Raw genomic sequence first — 20,649 nt, 5'->3', positions numbered from 1 at the left:
GCTAACATACATTGGCTTTGCCATTGACATGCTACGGATTAGCATTACCGGTCTTACACAGCGATTTCAACGCCTCCAAATTTGTTAGTAAAAAACTACAACTAACATGCACGTTAAAATCAAAAAGCTGGTGCGTGATAATTACAATACTTACAGTATTAATACTTTTTAGTGCGCAACAAAGGACTACATTCACCAAAGACTGAAGTGAATAGCCAACACACCATAAATTCTACACAACTGCCATCAACTGGATAGCAGTTATTATAATCAGCTCATTTTTTAAAGTTGCAATAAAAAAATGTGATTGTATTTACAAACAATATTTATTAACACACAAAATTGGCACCTTTGATTTCCAGGTACTGAGAGTTCGGTTCAAATGTGAACGGTCCACCCTCCCTGTCCACAAGTTGGCTCCTTCATGCATGTATCTCGGCCACTGTGACTGTTAGCATTGGCCCGCTAACGAGTTCCATGTGCGTCCGGCCATAGATAACATGTGCAGAGCCAAAAACATGTGCCTTTTACATCCCAACAAATACCACAAACTTAAGTCCCTTCTTGGCGCTGCTTTATTTGATTTTGGTAAGAGCCGCCGCTCTTCTCTCCGTGTTCTGGAACAAAGCTCGGATCAGACTCTTCATCTCCACACATGTGAACGCCAACGCCAGAGGGCCTTTGCCGTCAGCCCACCTGAGAACAGATTTCAGTAGAAGCATTTAAGTCCCATCTTAAAACTCATTTGTATACTCTAGCCTTTAAATAGACCCCCTTTTTAGACCAGTTGATCTGCCGTTTCTTTTCTTTTCTCCTCTGCCCACCTCTCCCTTGTGGGGGGGGGGCACAGGTCTGGTGGCCATGGATGAAGTGCTGGCTGTCCAGAGTCGGTACCCGGGGTGGACCGCTCGCCTGTGCATCGGTTGGGGACATCTCTGCGCTGCTGACCCATCTCCGCTCGGGATGGTCTCCTGCTGGCCCCACTATGGACTGGACTCTCACTATTATGTTAGATCCACTATGGACTGGACTTTCACAATATTATGCTAGACCCACTCGACGTCCATTGCATCCGGTCTCCCCTAGAAGGGGGCGGAGGTCACCCACATCTGCGGTCCTCTCCAAGGTTTCTCAGTCATTCACATTGACATCTCACTGGGTTGTGAGTTTTTCCTTGCCCTTATGTGGGCTCTGAACCGAGGATGTCGTTGTGGCTTGTGCAGCCCTTTGAGACACTTGTGATTTAGGGCTATATAAATAAACATTGATTGATTCCCTTAAATAGTTTTCTTTCTTAACATTTCCACACCTACGTGTGAAGTCGGGGCGTGGTCATCCCTGCTCTGAGCTAGGGTTTCTAAACTGGCCTGCCGCACCCAGCCCCTTGAGAGATCTGGGGCCGTACTTATCAAGCTTCTTAGAGTGCCATTTTACACTTAAGTCCTGAGAATTTGCGAAATTTAGTCCTACTCTCAAACTTAAGAATAAAAGCTTTTTATCAACGTTCTTAAGTCTAAGAATCACTCCTACTCTCCACGATATTTAAGAGACCTTCAGAGGTGTCTTAAGTGGTTAGGAGTTGCCAGCAGGGGATAGCACTGAGGCGAGAGAGACGTGCGCGAACGTTCAGGGAACGGAACAATGTTTTGTTTTTTTTTGATGACGAGCAGCTGATCAAACGGTATCGTTTAGACAGAGCGGATATTATTTTTGTCACAGATTTAATACTTTTCGATTCCTTGTTGATTTCTGCATGTGGCTGCAGTGGGCTAGTATATATAGAGCCACCCACACCAGTTTCAAATTAGTTGCCTAATTAATGAATTGGAAAGAAAATGTTATGACAGTAGCGTATGTGTGTGGCCGTGAGGTGAGTGACGTCAGTGAGTGTGTGGGCGATAGAAGAGAGGGAGCGGTAGCGTGAGTGCCGGCGGGGACTAGTTTGTTTTGTATTATTTTGTAGTTTATTGTCAAAATATACACTCCCATTGTCCACTTAAATATTTCCAAGATATTTCTTTATTCTTAGACAACGGATTCCCTTCCGTGATTGCTCATTTCTATGGACACAGAAATGACTTCACCTAAAATTCCGTTTACGGCACATAGTAATGTCGTAATTCAGCTCTGAGTGTGACACTTAAGATTCAGTCCTACACTTCGCTGAAAGTGTGAGTAAGATGCTTGATAACTAACTTTTAAGTGCAGCTTTCAGCGAAGAATTTATTTACTCTTAAGTCAACTCTTAGCAGACTTCTTAGGAGTAATTCTAAGAAGCTTGATAAGTACGGCCCCTGGTTTCCAATCGCATAATCCAGGTGTGTTAGTCCGACTTTTCAAACACTGAACACGATCGGATTAAGCTGTTTCCATGGGCTTTATTTAGTGCCTAACTATTTAAGAAGTCAGACTAATTTAGTGCATGGACACTGATGCCTGCTAGTTTCCTTACCTGTCCACAATCTCCTGGAGGTTGGCCCGCAGCACGATGTCCAGCTCCTTGAAGGTGCCCCACTTCTTCACGTAGAGGGGAACCTCCTCCTCAAATTTCTTGTTCTTGTGCTCCTCGGCCAGCGGGGTGAAGACCAGCGGTCCGTCCTCGATGACCGTCTGGCAGAGCGTATGCAGGTGCTCTCCGTCCTCCGACGAGATATCCTGGAGCGCAAAAAGGGGAATGTGGACTTTTGCCCTACGAGTGTCGTGCACGGCGCAACTGCAGCCAACCTCCAGCGTCATGATCTTGGCTATCATTTCCGTGACGGCCGTGTTGAGGAGGTTGCCCATGGCTTTGCAGTAGATGCTGACCGGTAAGACGTCCTGCCACACCGTCCCCAGCTGCTTCAACTGATGGGTGACCTGCAGACAGCAGGTGTGTTAAAGGACTACGGCAAAGGCGGCACAAGACGGATTCCCTCCCACCTGTCTCACAGCCTTGCTGGCTGACATGTAGTTGTCCTCCTCATCCAGGTTGCAGAAGTTGTGAGCGGTGGACAGTCGCTCCAACAGCTCCGCCCTCTGGACGTTCATCTGATTCAAGAAGCACTGCGCGCCTGTATGACAAAAAACAGAGCAAAAAAAGCGACCGCAATGAACGCCTCTGTTCAGTTCACTTTATAGTCGTCAAGTGCGTGTTCTACAAAAGCAAGTAACTGCTCGAGTCTCTAATTAGCACCAAGTCCAAAATAATTGTCATTAACGTTTGTGGCTGTAGGCAACCTTCGGGTATAACTTTTATACAGATTGCTGTTTTTGAAGTATCAGCAGCAAAATCCTATGCAACATGACAAAAAATGTCAACTGCTTAGAAAAACAAGACTTAGCTGCAATTATTAAATAGAGCTGGGCGATTATCGATATCAGTATAGACATGTCATCGAGACCAATAAAAATGTTTTGTTTAACCTGGAAAAAAATCCCATTGAGATTAAAAACCTATTTTTTCAAGAGACAGCAGAGTTACACATAAAATTAGATTCTCATTACACATTAAAATGACAGGATGGACATCAAGTAAAACCGTTACGGATAACTGAGCCTCCTTGAAATGCTCTGTTTAAATTTAAAAGCATTTAAGGATAACATTTCAGTCAGCTTCCAGTCTCTTTGTAGCAAGGAGCTGCATAGACAAAAGCTTGTTTCCCTAGCTCAGTGCGAGCAACAGGGACAGAGAAGCAACAGCTGATTGTTGGATCTCAGTGCATAAGACTTTGTACTTCTCTGTGAAATAAATGCACAAATGTATTCGGGCAATAGTCCCAGAAGAGCCTTGTAAATAAAAATGTACCAATGACACTTTCTCCTAGAGAAGGCCATCCCACCCGAGAATACAAGTCACAATGGTGTGTCATGGCTCTCCAGCTTGCATACTTGCCACCCTTGAGACCCCCGATTCGGGGGTTGCGGGGGCGTGGTTGAGGTGCAGGCAGCATACCCCTTCACCTTCGAGCTTTTCTGGATATAATAAAATTATTTTTTCCAATCATTTTGCAAGCGTATTTCTTTTTCTTACTCGTCGTTGCCATGTATCTTCTTCGTTCTTCTGCTTCGTCTCCTTCTTGTTGTGTGTGCAGTTGTGCGCTGAGCTCTAAAAGCCCTGGATGTTATTGTAGCGTCCCGGAAGAGTTAGTGCTGCAAGGGGTTCCGGGTATTTGTTCTGTTGTGTTTATGTTGTGTTACGGTGCGGATGTTCTCCCGAAATGTGTTTGTCATTCTTGTTTGGTGTGGGTTCACAGTGTGGCACATATTTGTAACAGTGTTAAAGTTGTTTACACGGTCACCCTCAGTGTGACCTATATGGCTGTTGACCAAGTATGCCTTGCGTTATCATTAAACCAGTTAAAAGATCATACAACGTGTCAGCATTTATTGACATCTTCGAGTAAAGACCATTGTTAAACCCGTCCAACGCTACATTGTTATGTGACTGGGGCGGTACGCTGTATATATGGAGGAAAAGCGGACGCCTGGACAGATACGGCTGTTAAGGGGTGAAGGTTTCAGGTGAGAGAGGACGTTAAAGGCAGTGTCTTTAAAGCACGCCCCCAATATTGTTGTCCAGGTGGAAATTGGGAGAAATTCGGGAGAATGGTTGCCCCGGGAAATTTTCGGGAGGGGCACTGAAATTCGGGATTCTCCTGGGAAAATCGGGAGGGTTGGCAAGTATGACAGCTTGTGATGAACCTCGAAGAAGCATGGTGTAAACAGTCCACCATCTGAAGACAGGAAGGTGTAGAGAGTTTACATTATTCACCCAAGGAACTTTAGGACGGTTTTTCACAGGACACATTTCCGGCGTATGAGGAGATGCTGCTCCGTTATTGATTTAAGTAAAGTCTGAATGTCATTAAAACAGTTAGCTCCATCTTTTGACACTTCTTACACTCCCGTCCTTGCACGCTACACCACTACAACAAAGATGACGGGGAGAAGACTGTGCCAAAGGTGAACCACGTAAAAAAGCCCGCCCACAAAACGGCGCATCCTGAAGCGACTGTCAGAAAGCGACTTGAAGATGGTCTGTAAAACATCATCTGTGCAACATTTTGACCAAAGAACCACCATTACATGTTAAGTGCACCACAAAGAAATTTTTCAAATTTAGAAAAAAATCATAATATGACCCCTTTAATGCGCCTTATAATCCAGTGCGTCTTTTGTATGAAAAAAGACCTGACTAGACCCGCTCATAGGCAGTGTAATCCGATGCGCCCTGTGGTCCAGAAAATACGGGTACTTAATAAATATAAATGGTCATGCCTTCCAAATAAGTGATGTGTTACCCAGTTTCCTGAATCCTGGCACCATGTCGACAAAGGTAGACATGCTCTGGTTGAGGGGCTGCGGCAGGTGGGCTCTGAAATAGTGGCCCAGGGTGAGGAGGTGGTGGGCCAGGTACATGCAGTTGTTGTGCTGGATGGCGGCCAGGTGGGGAAACTTAAGGAGGTTCTCCCTGGGGGGGGAAAAAAAAGAAAAAAAAGAGTCATCACCTTCAAGCTGAAAGCCAAATTACTTAATGTGTGGTATCGGCAAAAGAAAGTCTCACTTGTGGTATGTTGGCACGACGTCTTGGAAGAGCTGGAAGATGTTTCTGACAGTGAAGAATAGTTGCAAAGCACTGTGAAGAACACAAGAGGAAGAAATGAGAACAAGGTCTTTCTAATGACGTAACGTGTCCCTAGAGCACTGGACGTTTGAAAAATCCATGTTTGTTCCACTGAAGGAAAAACCTGAAACCACCAAATATTTACTCATCACTTCATGAGGACAGTTGTGTTCAAAACCAAGACAGGCTTTGCAACACATCTTAAAACCACCTAGCTCACCACAGAAGTGTATGGAGTAAGTTTGATGGTGTTTTTCTTCAGCGGATATGCTAACCTAGCTTGATGTTGCTGTTAAAATGTTAGCATGTAGCTCACATAGCGAGGTGAAAGTTAGACAAACCACTGGGTGGAGCTTCCGACCGCCTCGTACAGCGTGTTGACAGCCAGCTCCATCAGCTGCTGCACCCACTCGCTGATGCGACACGCCGGCAGACACTGGCTCCACGACGACAGCTGACCGGCGCTCTCCGTGGCGGCGCGCTCCTTTGGGGATGACTCTTGTTTGGCCCGCACCGACGTGTCTGGAGCGGGCAGCTTGGGGAGACGCAGCCTGCACTCCGGCGAGATCTAACCGGCAGGGGTCGGACGCACTTGTGAAGCACAAGGAGAGAAGCAGAGCACGCGAGTGGTAGTAACGAGGGTGGACCTTGACGGTGTTGTGCATCTTGGAGGTCATGAGTTTGCGTGCGGCCACGATGACGTCTTTGCACTTCTTGCTGGCGTAGTGGCAGTTCACGTTCCTGGCGTACTTGAGCAGGTCCGTTGAGTCGCCTTGCAGGTACCCCATCTCCTTCAGAGACTTCTCGAACTCCTCCGTCTCCTTGATCACCTGCATGATGATCCGTAGGCCACATGACCGGACGCCACACCACGTGTTAAAGGGGAACTGCACTTCTTTATTTTTCTTTTTTTAAATTTTGCCTGTTATTCACAATCCATTTGTAGAATGTACGCATTCCAAGTCGTACAATACAGCAAGTACGAGGCAATGCAGCTAATGGGGGTACTCAATTGTGCCCATAAAGCCTTCTAAAAAACATACCAAAAACCACCAACAATGCATCATCATTGTCCCAAAGTAGTCTTTGTTGTCTCTCATGAAGTCTGCCAGGATTAGTCGAGTTGTTGTTGAAGGAAAAAGCGAACATTGTGATACATCTCTAAAATTAACACGCCGCCGTATGCCTAAATTAACCAATAAATATTCATATAAATATTACATATATACTTACAGCATAGGCCTGGGCCAATAACAAATTTTGCTGGACGATATAGTGACCTAAAAATGATTGTGTGACCGCTCTTACAGACTATCTCGCTCGCCGAACACACACATTCAAAAAACACACAAACTTCGATATGAACTTAAGAGCCGCGTGAAACCGGGAAAAGAGCAGCGGGTTGGCCAGGCATAGACTGTGTGATGCTCGTGGGCCAGCGGCCCCGCATCGCTGCCCAAAGAGTCAAAGACACTTGAAGGACAAGATGATTCACCTCCTTTTCATTCCGTTAAACCACAAACGTGTGCAGTGGATGAAACCGATGAAAAGCGTGAATGTTCTTGAAGCATGCCCATGGAAAACTTAACGACTTAATTTTAATTTATAGTCGGTTAATTGACTTATCGAATATCGGCCCAGGCCTATTACAGCGTGTATATAAAACCTTGATGGAGGCTTTTGGATGTTTTTTAGAGCACTTTAATAGGCGGAATAGAGCGAATCCTCTTACCTCCATACGTATGTGTGCTCGTCTCACATGAGGATTGTGAATGATAGGCAAAATTCCTTAAACTTGGTGCGAGGTGCAACGTACCGTGTCGTACTGTTCCAGCTGGCTGCTTTTGGTGGGGATGGACTGGGGCAAACACTCGTGGATGATGCAGCGCGAGAGCTCCTCCCATATCAGCTCGCCCAAAATGGCGGACAGCTTTTTATCACCAATAGGAATGTCTGGAAAGAGCAAAAACAAATCAATCCTCACATTCCCTTCCGGCAAGAAGTCAGGCTGTAGACCACCACGCTGTACCTAGCAGGAGTGAGTGGAGAGTCTTGAGCACCAGCAGTATTTTGATGTAGACCTGCGAAGGACTGACGCGCTCCTCCTTGCACTCCTTCAAGCTCTCAAAGGTTAGGGCAACCCCCTTGCCCTGCTGCTCCACCACCTTCACCACCAAAGACGGGTGCAGCACCACCGGCTTCAGCATGTATTTCAGCAGCACCTGGCCTGAAAGGACGACAGCATGCAGGCTGCCATCTTGGGTAGCGAGTACAGGTCTGTCAATTAGGTTTCCTGTTGTGCTTTGCGCTCACTGAAGAGTTTGATCTTGTGCTGGGGGTCTCTCTGGATGGCCATGGCCTGCAGGACGCTGCACAGCACAGCAGGGCGTTCAGGACCACTGTCCTTCATGGAAGACTGGCTCAGGAATAGCTCCACCTTCAGGAAGGAGGCCACACCTGCAGGCTCTGCAGGTCAGAGTTGCGAATTCCCATTTGAAAAAAACGTAATTTCGATGCGTAATTTACTGCAGGCATGTGATTTGAACTTCATGAAAAAGACTGAAAATAAGCAGGGGGTCTAGGGGCCACAGGTCCTCAACCAGGTCCAGAGAGCAGTGCCCTGGTTGGGGGACAAGGAGGGCAATAGCCAATTTCTATCTCTTCGACTCCCTCTCCACTTCTAACTGCTCCAAATGCAAACATCATAAAGAGTACAAACAATGTTTATTCTATTAGCTAACTTCCTTTGTCTGAATAGCCATTTGGGATTTATAGCATGAAATAAATATCTTGCAGTCATGAAGTTTATGTTTCAAAATGATTAAACTATTCAGTGTCAAAATTTAAACAGTAAAAATTAGGGATGTCCGACAATATCGGACTGCCGATATTATCGGACGATAAATGCTTTAAAATATAATATTGGAAATTATCGGTATCGGTTTCATAAAGTAAAATGTATGACTTTTTAAAACACCGCTGTGTACACGGACGTAGGGAGAAGTACAGAGCGCCAATAAACCTTAAAAGGCACTGCCTTTGCGTGCCGGCCCAGTCACATAATATCTACAGCTCTTTACACACACAAGTGGATGCAAGGCATACTTGGTCAACAACCATACAGGTCACACTGAGGGTAGCCGTATAAACAACTTTAACACTGTTACAAATATGCGCCACACTGTGAACCCACACCAAACAAGAATGACAAACACATTTCGGGAGAACATCCGCACCGTAATACAACATAAACACAACAGAACAAATACCCAGAACCCCTTGCAGCACTAACTCTTCCGGGACGCTACAATATACACCCCCCGCTACCCCTACCGCACCCAACCCCGCCCACCTCAACCTCCTCATGCTCTCTCAGGGAGAGCATGTCGCAAATTCCAAGCTGCTGTTTTGAGGCATGTTAAAAAAAAATAATGCACTTTGTGACTTCAATAATAAATATGGCAGTGCCATGTTGGCATTTTTTTCCATAACTTGAGTTGATTTATTTTGGAAAACCTTGTTACATTGTTTAATGCATCCAGCGGGGCATCACAACAAAATTAGCCATAATAATGTGTTAATTCCACGACTGTATATATATCGGTATCGGTTGACATCGGAATCGGTAATCAAGAGTTGGACAATATCGGAATATCGGATTTCGGCAAAAAAGCCATTATCAGACATCTCTAGTTTTTACCACTGCAGCCGCAAACCGGAATGGATTATCAAAAACCGTATTCATTACGGGAAAACCGTAGTTGTTGGCAGGTATGGCAAAGAGACGGATCAAGATTTTAACACACATTGTAGGTTGTAAAAAACGAAGAAAAACGGAAAATATTTTTTTATATTTTTACAGAGATGATAAAGGCGGATTTCCGATTATGGACGGAAAAATCACATGCCTATTACTGTAAAATAAAAGCGTTCTTGTCTACCTGTTGAAGGAGGTAGCTTCCAGACGACGAGGCGCTTCCACTCTTCTCCCAGATGGTAGACAAGGTTTTCCCTCTGCACCGTTAACTCTGCGCCTAAGGCACTGAGCAGTGGCAGCTGGGACGCCTTCCAGTCTTTGAGGGACTCCAGACGGATCCTTACCTAGAAGAAGCCAGAATGACTTTGGACTTGTCAAAATAAGGCATGCATATATTGAGAGCCTCAATCATATCCAAATTGAGCATTATATTCTCCCTGACTGTACACAATAATTAGGGACCAATACGGTACTAATTCCCAGTACCAGGGAATTGATTCCGATACTCAACTGTACCAATATTACCGGTAGGTACTTTTGTGTGTGTTGATGAATATGAATTGTTTTTGATAATAAAATCTTTTTTTTTATTGCAACATTTTGAAATGAGCTGATCATGATACCTGCTGTCCAGTTGTTATATCTTCTTTCATGATCACATTTCTGAGTCTGAATTACAGCTGCAAGTCCAAGACGGTAGATGGCAGTAGTGTATAGTTTATGGCAGTGGTTCTCAACCTTTTTTCAGTGATGTACCCCCTGTGAACATTTTTTTAATTCAAGTACCCCCTAATCAGAGCAAAGCATTTTTGGTTGAAAAAAAGAGATAAAGAAGTAAAATACAGCATTACGTCATCAGTTTCTGATTTATTAAATTGTATAACAGTGCAAAATATTGCTCATTTGTTGTGGTCTTTCTTGAACTATTTGGAAAAAAAGATATAAAAATAACTAAAAACTTGTTGAAAAATAAACAAGTGATTCAATTATAAATACAGATTTCAACACATAGAAGTAATCATCAACTTAAAGTGCCCTCTTTGGGGATTGTAATAGAGATCCATCTGGATTCATGAACTTAATTCTAAACATTTCTTCACAAAAAAAGAAATCTTTAACATCAATATTTATGGAACATGTCCACAAAAAATCTAGCTGTCAACACTGAATATTTCATTGTTGCATTTCTTTTCACAGTTCTTTTTGACAGACATTTAAAAAAAATCTCACGTACCCCTTGGCATACCTTCAAGTACCCCCAGGGGTACGCGTACCCCCATTTGAGAACCACTGGTTTATGGTGTGTTGGCTAGTCCGTTCAGTCTTTGCGGTCTCGCCTTTTGTTGGACCCTAAAAAGTGCTAATACTGTAACTATTGTACTTATTACACACCAGCGGTTTAACTGTAACATGCATCTTAGTTGTAGTTTTCATTAACAAATTGGGAGTGTTGAAATCGCCATGTAAAAAATGTTTGTCAATTGTTCACAATCCTTATGAGGGATAAGAAAACAAAGGTTCTGTTATTTTTTTCAAATTGAATCGTAAGTTTTTGTAAGATTCACATCTCTCGCTTCTTCAAGCACTATGCCGAGCCATGACTCCCGCCTGTGCTTTCGTTTGAATAGATTTCCGCGTTAAATGGCTCGGCTTTTCGCCCGCTGTTCGTCACACTATTTGGGCTCGGGGAGGTGCATTGCAGCACAGATTGCACACTTCCTGTTCAACACTTTTAAGGTGTACAGAGTAGGGTTGTACACTATACCGGTATTAGTATAGTACCGCGATACTAATGAATCACATTCGGTACTATAACGCCTCTGAAAAGTACCTAGCGGCTAAAGTCCAGCCCCAGTCGGCAGTGTTGTAGCTACTTCTAAATCACTAATCCTCGCCTCCATGGCGACAAATAAAGTAAGTTTCTTACAAGTATCATCCCTGCAGGACGAGGAATAGCTAAACATGCTTCACTACACACCGTAGCTCATTGGCGTCAAAATGTAAACAAACGCCACTGGTGGATCTACACCTGACATCCACTGTAATGATACCAAGTACAGTAGCGTATCCAGTCGATACTACTATGATTACGTCTATATTTTTTGTCATCACAACATCTTCTTTCGTTTTTAAAAAAAAATGTATATTATGTTTATAAACTCAGGAAATATGTCCCTGGACACATGAGGACTTTGAATATGACCAATGTATGATCCTGTAACTACTTGGTATAGGATTGATACCCAAATTTATGGTATCATCCAAAACTAAAGTAAAGTATCAAACAACAGAAGAATAAGTGATTGTTACATTTTAACAGAAGTGTAGATAGAACATGTTAAAAGAGAAAGTAAGCAGATATTAACAGTAAATGAACAAGTAGATTAATAATTCATTTTCTATCAATCAATCAATCAATCAATGTTTACTTATATAGCCCTAAATCACAAGTGTCTCAAAGGGCTGCACAAGCCACAACGACATCCTCGGCTCAGATCCCACATCAGGGCAAGAAAAAACTCAACCCAATGGGATAACCCTTGGAGGGGACCGCAGATGTGGGGTCCCCCTGGGCGACCGTTGCAATGGACGTCGAGTGGATCTAGCATTTAGGATTCTACCACTTGTCCTCAATAATTTTGACAAAATAATAGAATGGAAAATGACACAATAGGTTACTGCATATGTCAGCAGTTAAATTAGGAGCCTTTGTTTGCTTACTTACTAATAAAAGACAAGTTGTCTTGTATGTTCACTATTTCATTTACCATAAGATGTTTTGTTAAAATAAAGCCAATAATGCAATTTTTTGTGGTCCCCTTTTTTTCGAAAAGTATCTAAATAATTTTGGTACCGGTACGAAAATATTGGTATCGGGAAAACACTAGTACAGAGTGAAAAAATCGGTAAGCAGCTGTACCAAACCAAAGGTAAATTATTTCCATGCAAAATGCTCTTACCTTTTCCAGCTGGTTGGCTGCGTCAACATACTTCTTCTCCTGCAAGGCTTTGCTGTACTCCTCCATTGAATTATGGAACTAGGGGACATAAATGCATACTTGGTTATTTTGACCAAATGCAAGTGCGACAGGATCAAGGGTGTCATGGCAAAACTGGCCTGGTCCATACAACATTGTTGTGTACCTCTTTCAGGTGTCCAAGCATTGTGATGACCACAGTGTTTTTCTCCAACTGTTGCTTCAACGTTGCGTACTCTGCAACGGCCTCGTGCATATTTATCCGCACCTGTTTGGTTTTTAAACAACACAAATTTAACTTGAGGATAATTTCATTCAGTGTATGCGCTCCAACCATTTTTTATCTGTACTAGCGGTCCCTCATTAGGTTCACAAGCGAGATACAAATTAGATTGGTCTCTAGTTAATCACAGGGGACATATAGACAAAGAACAACTCACACCTATGGACTATTTAGAGCCTCCAGTTGACCTAACTTACATGTTTTAGGGACCTGAGAGAGGGCCAGATGGTGAACAAGCAAACGGCACACAGAGATCTCCAGACTATGAGGCAGAGCACTACTCCACCGTGCTGCAGTCAACAGTGCCATTCAGTTTAACCACAATAATAATGCATACCTCAGTCTCGATAAAGCTTTTAAGAGTCCCCATCTCTATGGACAAGTCGTCCACTTGCACCATTAGGTCTTCAGATGCTTGAAGGTTTGGCAGGAAGTCCCGATATCGCTTGTTCATCATGTCACACACTTCTTCCTGCAATAATGAGGTTCAAACACATACATGAATATGATATAAACAATCAACAATATGGATTTTGGGTAATAACTACTAGAGCTGGGCAATTAATCAAATTTAGATTTAGATTTTGATTATGGCTTCTCACGATCATGAAAATATATTACATCGAGAAAAAAATAAAAATTAATGGGCCGCGCAACATTAGTGAGCGTATGAGTGAAAAAAATACAACATCTACTAAAAGTTTGGGATCTTATCATGGTTACTACTTTTTATTAGACACAGCACTATTTAATAATCATTAAACTCAACAAAAAAAGTAAGGCAAATGATTTCCACATTGAAGTAACCGCGGTTTGTCCACATAATTTCATCCGCTGATAAAAGCAAAATAATAGCAGGGAAATTTACATAAATGTGACTTAAAGGTTGTCATTGTGAGGAGAAGGAACATTTGTTTGGGAAAATAATTAGGGGTGTAACGGTACACAAAAATTTCGGTTCGGTACGTACCTCGGTTTAGAGGTCACGGTTCGGTTCATTTTCGGTACAGTAAGGAAACAACAAAATATAAATTTTTTGGTTATTTATTTACCAAATTTGTAAACAATGGAGTGTTTCCCACACATTCATTTATTTGTGGCGGCCCGCCACGAAAGAATTACGTCCGCCACAAATAAAAAAATAAAATTATTATTATTTTTTTTTTTTTTTTGTCCTGTCCAGCTTCTTAGGCAAATCATATAGTTGATGTAGATGCCCATATAGGCTGTTCAGATTTACTTTACAAAAGAGAAGTGTAGGATACTTCTCTTGTTGCCTTATTTGTATTTGACCACTACTGTTTTCTGTTTATTTGTTTCTGACTGTGGCAGGACACCTCTGCCTCTGTTTCACTTTATGTTGCTGGTAAATAATATGGTTGTAGTAGTAGGCTTAAGTTAAATTATTTAGTATGCACTAATTAAAGGGGCAGAGCTTTAAGAGACATTTTAGCTTTTATTTTTTATAAGATATATTTTTTGTAAGAACCACAATTAATAAATATATTTCAGTGAATAACTTATTGTTCAAATCTGTATATAAATATGTACATAAAGTGTTGTAATTATATTGTAAAACGGATGGATGGACGGAAGGACGTTTAAAACAAAACTGTTATTATTAATTAGTAAGTATACATTTTTTGAGCCTTTTAGAGAAAATCATATCATTGTAGTAAATTATGCAAATTACTCAATGATGTCATGGTGACCACGCCCCCACCGCCACAGGTATCTTGGCAGTTTATGGGAAACACTGCAATGGCTTTATCCTTTTAACATTGGGAACACTATAATAATTCTGCCCACGTTAATCAACATTAAACTGCCTCAAGTTGTTGCTCAGATTAAATAAAATGACAAAACTTTTCTTCTACATATAAAAAGTGCAACATTAAACAGTTTCAAGTCAACTCATCATGCTTAATTTATTACAGCATTTGGGAAGCCTGTAGTTGATTTATTATGTAAATGTTATATTTTTTATCAACATGTGATAGCAGGGACCCTGCCATTCAAAACTAGGCTGCTGCATTTCTAATGATTAATGTAACTATAGCTGAACAAATGGTACAATAGCAATAGGAGAGACTATTCATCCCTGAACACCATGGAGTTCATGTAGGCTTTATGATGCAGTTACATTATTATATCAACTATCAGAGACAGAAACTCTTATTTTTAACATAATGTCCTTTTTTGCTGCTACAACACAGCTCAATCAACACAGAAAAAGGTAAAGTGAAAGAACAAACAGACAGGGCTTTGCTGTCCGTAACGCGCACACGCACACACACACACACCGCAAAATGAGCTAATGTTATGCTAAAAGCGAATTAGCCTTCACCTCAAGCCAGGACTGCGAGCGAGCCGAGATGCCTTTTATATTTCTAGAAGGTCAACGGGCTCATAGTGATGTTACTAGTAGTTGACTGGGAGGTGTTTATTATAATTTGGGGAGAGTCCGCTGCCTAATGCTTACCTGCTAAACGCTAAGCACTGACTACATGCGCTCTGAAAACGCACTGGTGATTGGCTGTTACCGCTCTGAATATGCACTGCTGATTGGCTGTTACCGCTCTGTTTGTAACCAATCAGATGGTTGTGTGGGTGGGACAATGCTGGGTGCTGTGTAGAGTACTGACAGAAACAGAGGCAGAAGGAAGCGGAGGCGGCTACTTAATATGTTCGTGTGGAAACTTGTTCGGTACAGAACCCCCCGTACCGAAACGGTTCAATACAAATACAGGTACCGTTACACCCCTAAAAATAATGTTTCCGGGAACGCTTATATCATCCCCGAAACATGTCCCTAAACGAAACAATTTCGAGACAGTCACTTGAAATAGCGGCTAAACTACAAAGCTAAAGCTAGCAAGAACAATCCATACACCCACAACACATCTCATCAGTTTGTATTGTTGTGAACGACATCATTCATGTAACAGTAACTCATGAAGCAGCTCTCTCTTTTTTTTTTGTTTACAGTCAAGTCCTTTCTTTACACATTAAGCTGAGAACAGCAGCAAAGCACACTTTCACAATAATAGCCCGGTGTGCCACATCTGGTCTGACTGTGCTAACAAAATAAAGGTTTCCAAAAAGTACCTTATACAAGCATAACGTAAAAAAAACAGAATTAAAAACAATTAAAATGGAAAAACTTAAATTGTATGTTTTTTTATATCAAAGTTTACTTATATAGCCCTTAATCACAAATGTCTCAAAGGGCTACACAAGCCACAAGGACATCATTTGTGGGCGGAAAAGAGAGCCCCAATTGACTGACTTTTTATGTATTTATTTACGAATGAGAATGCATAAAAAAGGAAAAACACATGTGTTCATGTCTTATATAGGGATTGTGAATGATAGACAGCACATCTCTCTCTATTTTTTGCGTATTTCCAGTATGACTGATCTGATAACAACAGTTAGGTTTGGTTGATATCAGCACTTCAGTCATCAACAATTATATAATCTGAGAAATGGACATTGTAACAGTGTAGGTCTCACTTGGTAGGATATGTACAGCGAGCAGAGAACATAGTGAGCTCAGAAAGCATAAGAACAAGTATATGCATTTGATTATTTACATTTGATTATTTACAATCCGGGGAGGTGGGATCTGGTGGCGGGAGGGTGTTAGTCTAGGGTTGTAGTTGACTGGAGGTGTTCTTTTGGTGCGGTTTTGAAGGAGGATAGGGATGCACTTTTACACCTGTTGGGAGTGCATTCCATATGGATGTGGCATAGAAGGAGAATGAGTTAAGACCTTTGTTCGATCGGAATCTGGGTTTTAACGTGGTTTGTGGAGCTCCCTCTGGTGTTGTGGTTATGGCGGTCATTTACGTTCTGGAAGTAGTTTGACATGTACTTCGGTATCAGGGAGGTGTAGCTGATTTTATAGACTAGGCTCAGTGCAAGTTGTTTTACTCTGTCCTCCACCCTGAGCCAGCCCACTTAGGAGTGAGATGTGATCTGGGGTGGAGGTCTAGAAGTAACCTGACTAGCTTGTTCTGGGATGTTTGGAGTCTAGATTTGAGGGTTTTGGAGGTGCTGGGGTACCAGGAGGTGCATGCGTAATCGAAAAAGGGTTGAATGAGAGTTCCCGCTAGAATCTTCATGGTGCTTTTGTTGACCAGAGGAGATTCTGTAGAGAAATCTCGTTCGTTGGTTGACCTTTTTGATTACCTTGGTTGCCATTTTATCACAGGAAAGATTAGCCTCTAGAATGGAACCTAGGTAGGCGACCTCATCTTTCCTGGTGATAACAACGTCACCCACTTTAATAGTGAAGTCACTGACTTTCTTTAGGTTGATTTGGGAGTCAAATAGGACGGATTCCGTTTTACCTAAGTGTAGCTTATTGTATGTACTTTTGACTTATGTGTATGTCTTTTTGACCACGACCGATTATGAGTAATATATTATCTATAATGACAGTGTGCTAGATTCTGGCTAAATTAACTCATTACCACGTATAGTCGCCGTAACGCCAGGAGTAAAAAGTCAACATAGTGGTGAACTGTTATTAAGTGTAACGGGGCCACGTAGGCTGAGGTGAGTAAAGAAAAGTGCGAAAACTTTTATCAGACAAATGCATGTGTGTAACTTTGTCATAGTTGGAGGCAGGCCACACAGTTTAATTACGTGAACATTGATTTTTTTTTTCGTCATTATATGCACGCCCGAAACTTCTAGCGACTTAGCATCAGGTTAGCTATGCTAGGCTAGGCTAGCACGGCGCCTCCTACCTTCGTGTCTTCAATCTTGCGCGACATTTTGCTGATTTTACTGGACAGGTCCTCTTTCTGGAGCTTGCCAGAGCTGGCGAGGACTTCGGTGACAAACGACGACATTGTGTAACACTAGAAAATGTGGAGGATATTTTGCTAGTGTTTAAAAAAGAAACAACTATATGACAGACCAACGCGCGCCAAGCGGGTGTTTGAGTCTCAGTTGATGGGACAGGAAGTCCCGCCCCCACCACTCATGTTTGTTCTACGGTAGCCGAGAAAGATCAATCTCATCTGCAGAAAACCCATCCCATCCATCCATTTCATTTTTAAATAATATCTATTTATTCATTTGATAGGGAAATCATAATACAGGTACTGAGAAAACAGGCTTTTTTTGCCCCCCCCCACTCCCTCAAAAAAAAAAAAAAAAAATTAATAAATAAATAAAATAAAAAATAATTGAAAACATTTTTACAACAATTTTTTAAAAATTACAGAAAAATAATAAAAGTAAAATAATAACACTCCCTCCAAACCCCCCGTCCTACATTTCCGTCACAGTGGGTAGCAATTAGGGGTGTGGGGAAAAATCGATTCGAATTCAAATTGCGATTCTCACGTTGTGCGATTCAGAATCGATACTCATTTTAAAAAAATCTATTTATTTATTTATTTATTTATTTATTTATTTATTTTTATTTATTTATATTTATTTATTTATTTTTTAATTATTTTTTTTTAAAATGAATCAATCCAACAAAACAATACACAGCAATACCATAACAATGCAATCCAATTCCAAAACCAAACCCGACCCAGCAACACTCAGAACTGCAATAAACAGAGCAATTGAGAGGAGACACAAACACAACACAGAACAAACCAAAAGTAGTGAAACAAAAATGAATATTATCAACAACAGTATCAATATTAGTTACAATTTCAACATAGCGGTGATTAAAAATCCCTCATTGACATTCTCATTAGACATTTATAAAAAAAAGAAAAAGAAAAGAACAATAGTGGAGCTGGAGCCTATCTCAGCTGCACATGGGCGGAAGGCAGGGTACACCCTGGACAAGTCGCCGCCTCAAAATATTTTTTGTCAATTATAACTTTGACTACATCTTATTTCAGTGGATGGCAACGTTGTGTAACATAATAATATGCGGATATTTTACTAGTATTTAGCATTCGTGAAACAAAAACTATGCTAAGCGGATTTAAGTGGCTCGGTTGATGGGTGTGTTAGTAAAAGTGTGTTTACCAGGCATAATTCATAAACATTATATCCTAAAAGAGTTAATACAGGTAGAAATTAGGACAATAAGGACAATATATATTACATATATAACATATGTAATTCTTAAAATATACACTCATAATAATTTTTAGAAACAAAAATGTCAAACTATGATTGATAACTGTTATATCTGTTACGCTATAGATCAGGGATGTCAAACGTACGGCCCGGGGGCCGGATCAGACCAGCGAGCAGGTTTTATCCAGCCCGCGGAATGAGTTTGCTAAGTATAAAAATTAACCTGAAATTTTTGAATGAAAGAAACAGCTGTTCTAAAAGTGTCCACTGGATGTCGCAATAGCAATTCTTTGTATCTTTGTTGATGATGCTACATATCTACAAAATAAACCACATGATGTAAGCACATCAGTCGAGGAAAATAATCAAACTACATAAAAAACATCCTGTAATTTTGATATCATTTTTTCATCTTGATAGATTGAAAATGAACACCAATGAGTTGACTGATGAACATTATCACATAATTTATTTAGAAAATATAAATAATGACAAATAAAGATAGAATACTATTACCGCAACATGGAAGTGTAAAAACAAAACCACAACAACATTATGATTTGTACAATTTCAGAATGTTTTCTTTCAAAACAATCTGAAGTTGTCTTTATTTTTAAGTTATCGTGCCGTGATTTTACCAGTCCGGCACACTTGGGAGTAGATTTTTCTCCATGTGGCCTCCGATCTAAAATGACTTTGACATCCCTGCTATAGACGCTGTAAATCATTTATTTCCGTGATGAGATACTGTACATATATTTCAATCAATCAATCAATCAATCAATCAATCAATCAATCAATCAATCAATGTTTATTTATAGAGCCCTAAATCCCAAGTGTCTCAAAGAGCTGCACAAGCCACAAAGACAAAGACAAAGGTATCGAGATGTCCCCATTTACAATAGAAGCGATTACAATTGGTATATTTATGTTTACATAAATAAATGTTGGTATGATGCTGTGTTCCAAATTTAAATTATTTACTGAAACTGTGTGAGCCTATGGCTTTGCACTTTGTTATATATATATATATAAATATATATATATATATAAAAATTTTTGCATGGGGCGGCATAGCTCAGTTGGTACAGTGGCCGTGCCAGCAACTTGAGGGTTCCAGGTTCGATTCCCGCTTCCGCCATCCTAGTCACTGCCGTTGTGTCCTTGGGCAAGACACTTTACCCACCTGCTCCCAGTGCCACCCACACACTGGTTTAAATGTAACTTAGATATTGGGTTTCACTATGTAAAGCGCTTTGAGTCACTAGAGAAAAGCGCTATATAAATATAATTTACTAAAATTGTATTAGAGTTACTTTGAGTTTACAACCCCCTGGTGCTGTTTTTGTATTGATTGTGTACAGCCCTTACCTTTGGGCTGGTACCGAGGGCGACTGTGTTGACCAGTTTGACGCGTGTAAATGATAGAATGTCCAGTACTGTAGAACTGTGTTTGGATATGACAATCCGTTTATTCCAGCTATCTAAATTAAATCAAATGTAGCTTAAATAACAAAGTATGCTGACCTTGAATGGCACATTATCACAGCATTGTCACGGCACGATACAACACGATACCACATGACACGTCACGACACAAACACGAACACGGTCGAAAACTGTTTGTCCTCCAATCGCCGTGCCCATGCTCACACCTGAACCCAATTTAAAGAGGCTACCATAGTAACCGCACCATAGCAACAGTCACCTCCCTGTCAACCCTTCCTGGTTCCTAACAGGAAGTGGGCGGAGCAATCTGCCAAAAAGGAAATTAAACATGCTGAACCCAACAATCAATTAGAGAAAATAAAAATAAAAACAATATAAACAAATAAGGAATTTTGGCTCCAACAAATTGATTGATTGAAACTTTTATTCATATGCTTTCTGATCTCTCTCTCTCTCTATGTCCACTACTTGCTGTACATATCCTACCAAGTCAGACCTACACTGTTTCAATGTACAT

At 41.2% G+C, this 20,649-nt stretch overlaps 2 protein-coding genes across 2 annotated transcripts in view; both read right to left on the bottom strand.

Annotated features, from left to right (window-relative positions):
* The window catches only part of LOC133651113 (G protein-activated inward rectifier potassium channel 3-like), a 9,859-nt gene extending 9,810 nt beyond the window's left edge, over positions 1 to 49 (bottom strand). The window contains exon 1 of the mRNA XM_062049063.1: positions 1 to 49. This exon is cut by the window's left edge and continues 183 nt beyond it. The gene's annotated coding sequence lies outside the window, so the exon portion shown is untranslated.
* Positions 50 to 375: 326 nt separating this feature from the next.
* On the bottom strand, positions 376 to 17,768 carry zw10 (zw10 kinetochore protein). The gene is made up of 16 exons (XM_062049062.1): positions 17,378 to 17,768; positions 12,958 to 13,092; positions 12,504 to 12,605; positions 12,320 to 12,397; positions 9,544 to 9,703; positions 7,916 to 8,068; positions 7,632 to 7,829; positions 7,419 to 7,555; positions 6,250 to 6,432; positions 5,944 to 6,170; positions 5,543 to 5,614; positions 5,280 to 5,449; positions 2,920 to 3,050; positions 2,725 to 2,856; positions 2,453 to 2,655; positions 376 to 696 (listed from the first exon to the last, which is right to left on the bottom strand). Exons 1-16 carry the CDS (start codon positions 17,480 to 17,482, stop codon positions 576 to 578), a joined length of 2,307 nt encoding a protein of 768 aa, XP_061905046.1. The 5' UTR covers positions 17,483 to 17,768; the 3' UTR covers positions 376 to 575.
* Positions 17,769 to 20,649: the final 2,881 nt, after the last annotated feature.

Source organism: Entelurus aequoreus, linkage group LG05, assembly GCF_033978785.1.
Source record: "Entelurus aequoreus isolate RoL-2023_Sb linkage group LG05, RoL_Eaeq_v1.1, whole genome shotgun sequence".
NCBI classification, from domain to species: Eukaryota; Metazoa; Chordata; class Actinopteri; order Syngnathiformes; family Syngnathidae; genus Entelurus; species Entelurus aequoreus.
Note: the sequence above shows the minus strand (reverse complement) of the source record. Positions and strands in the feature narration are given on the sequence as shown.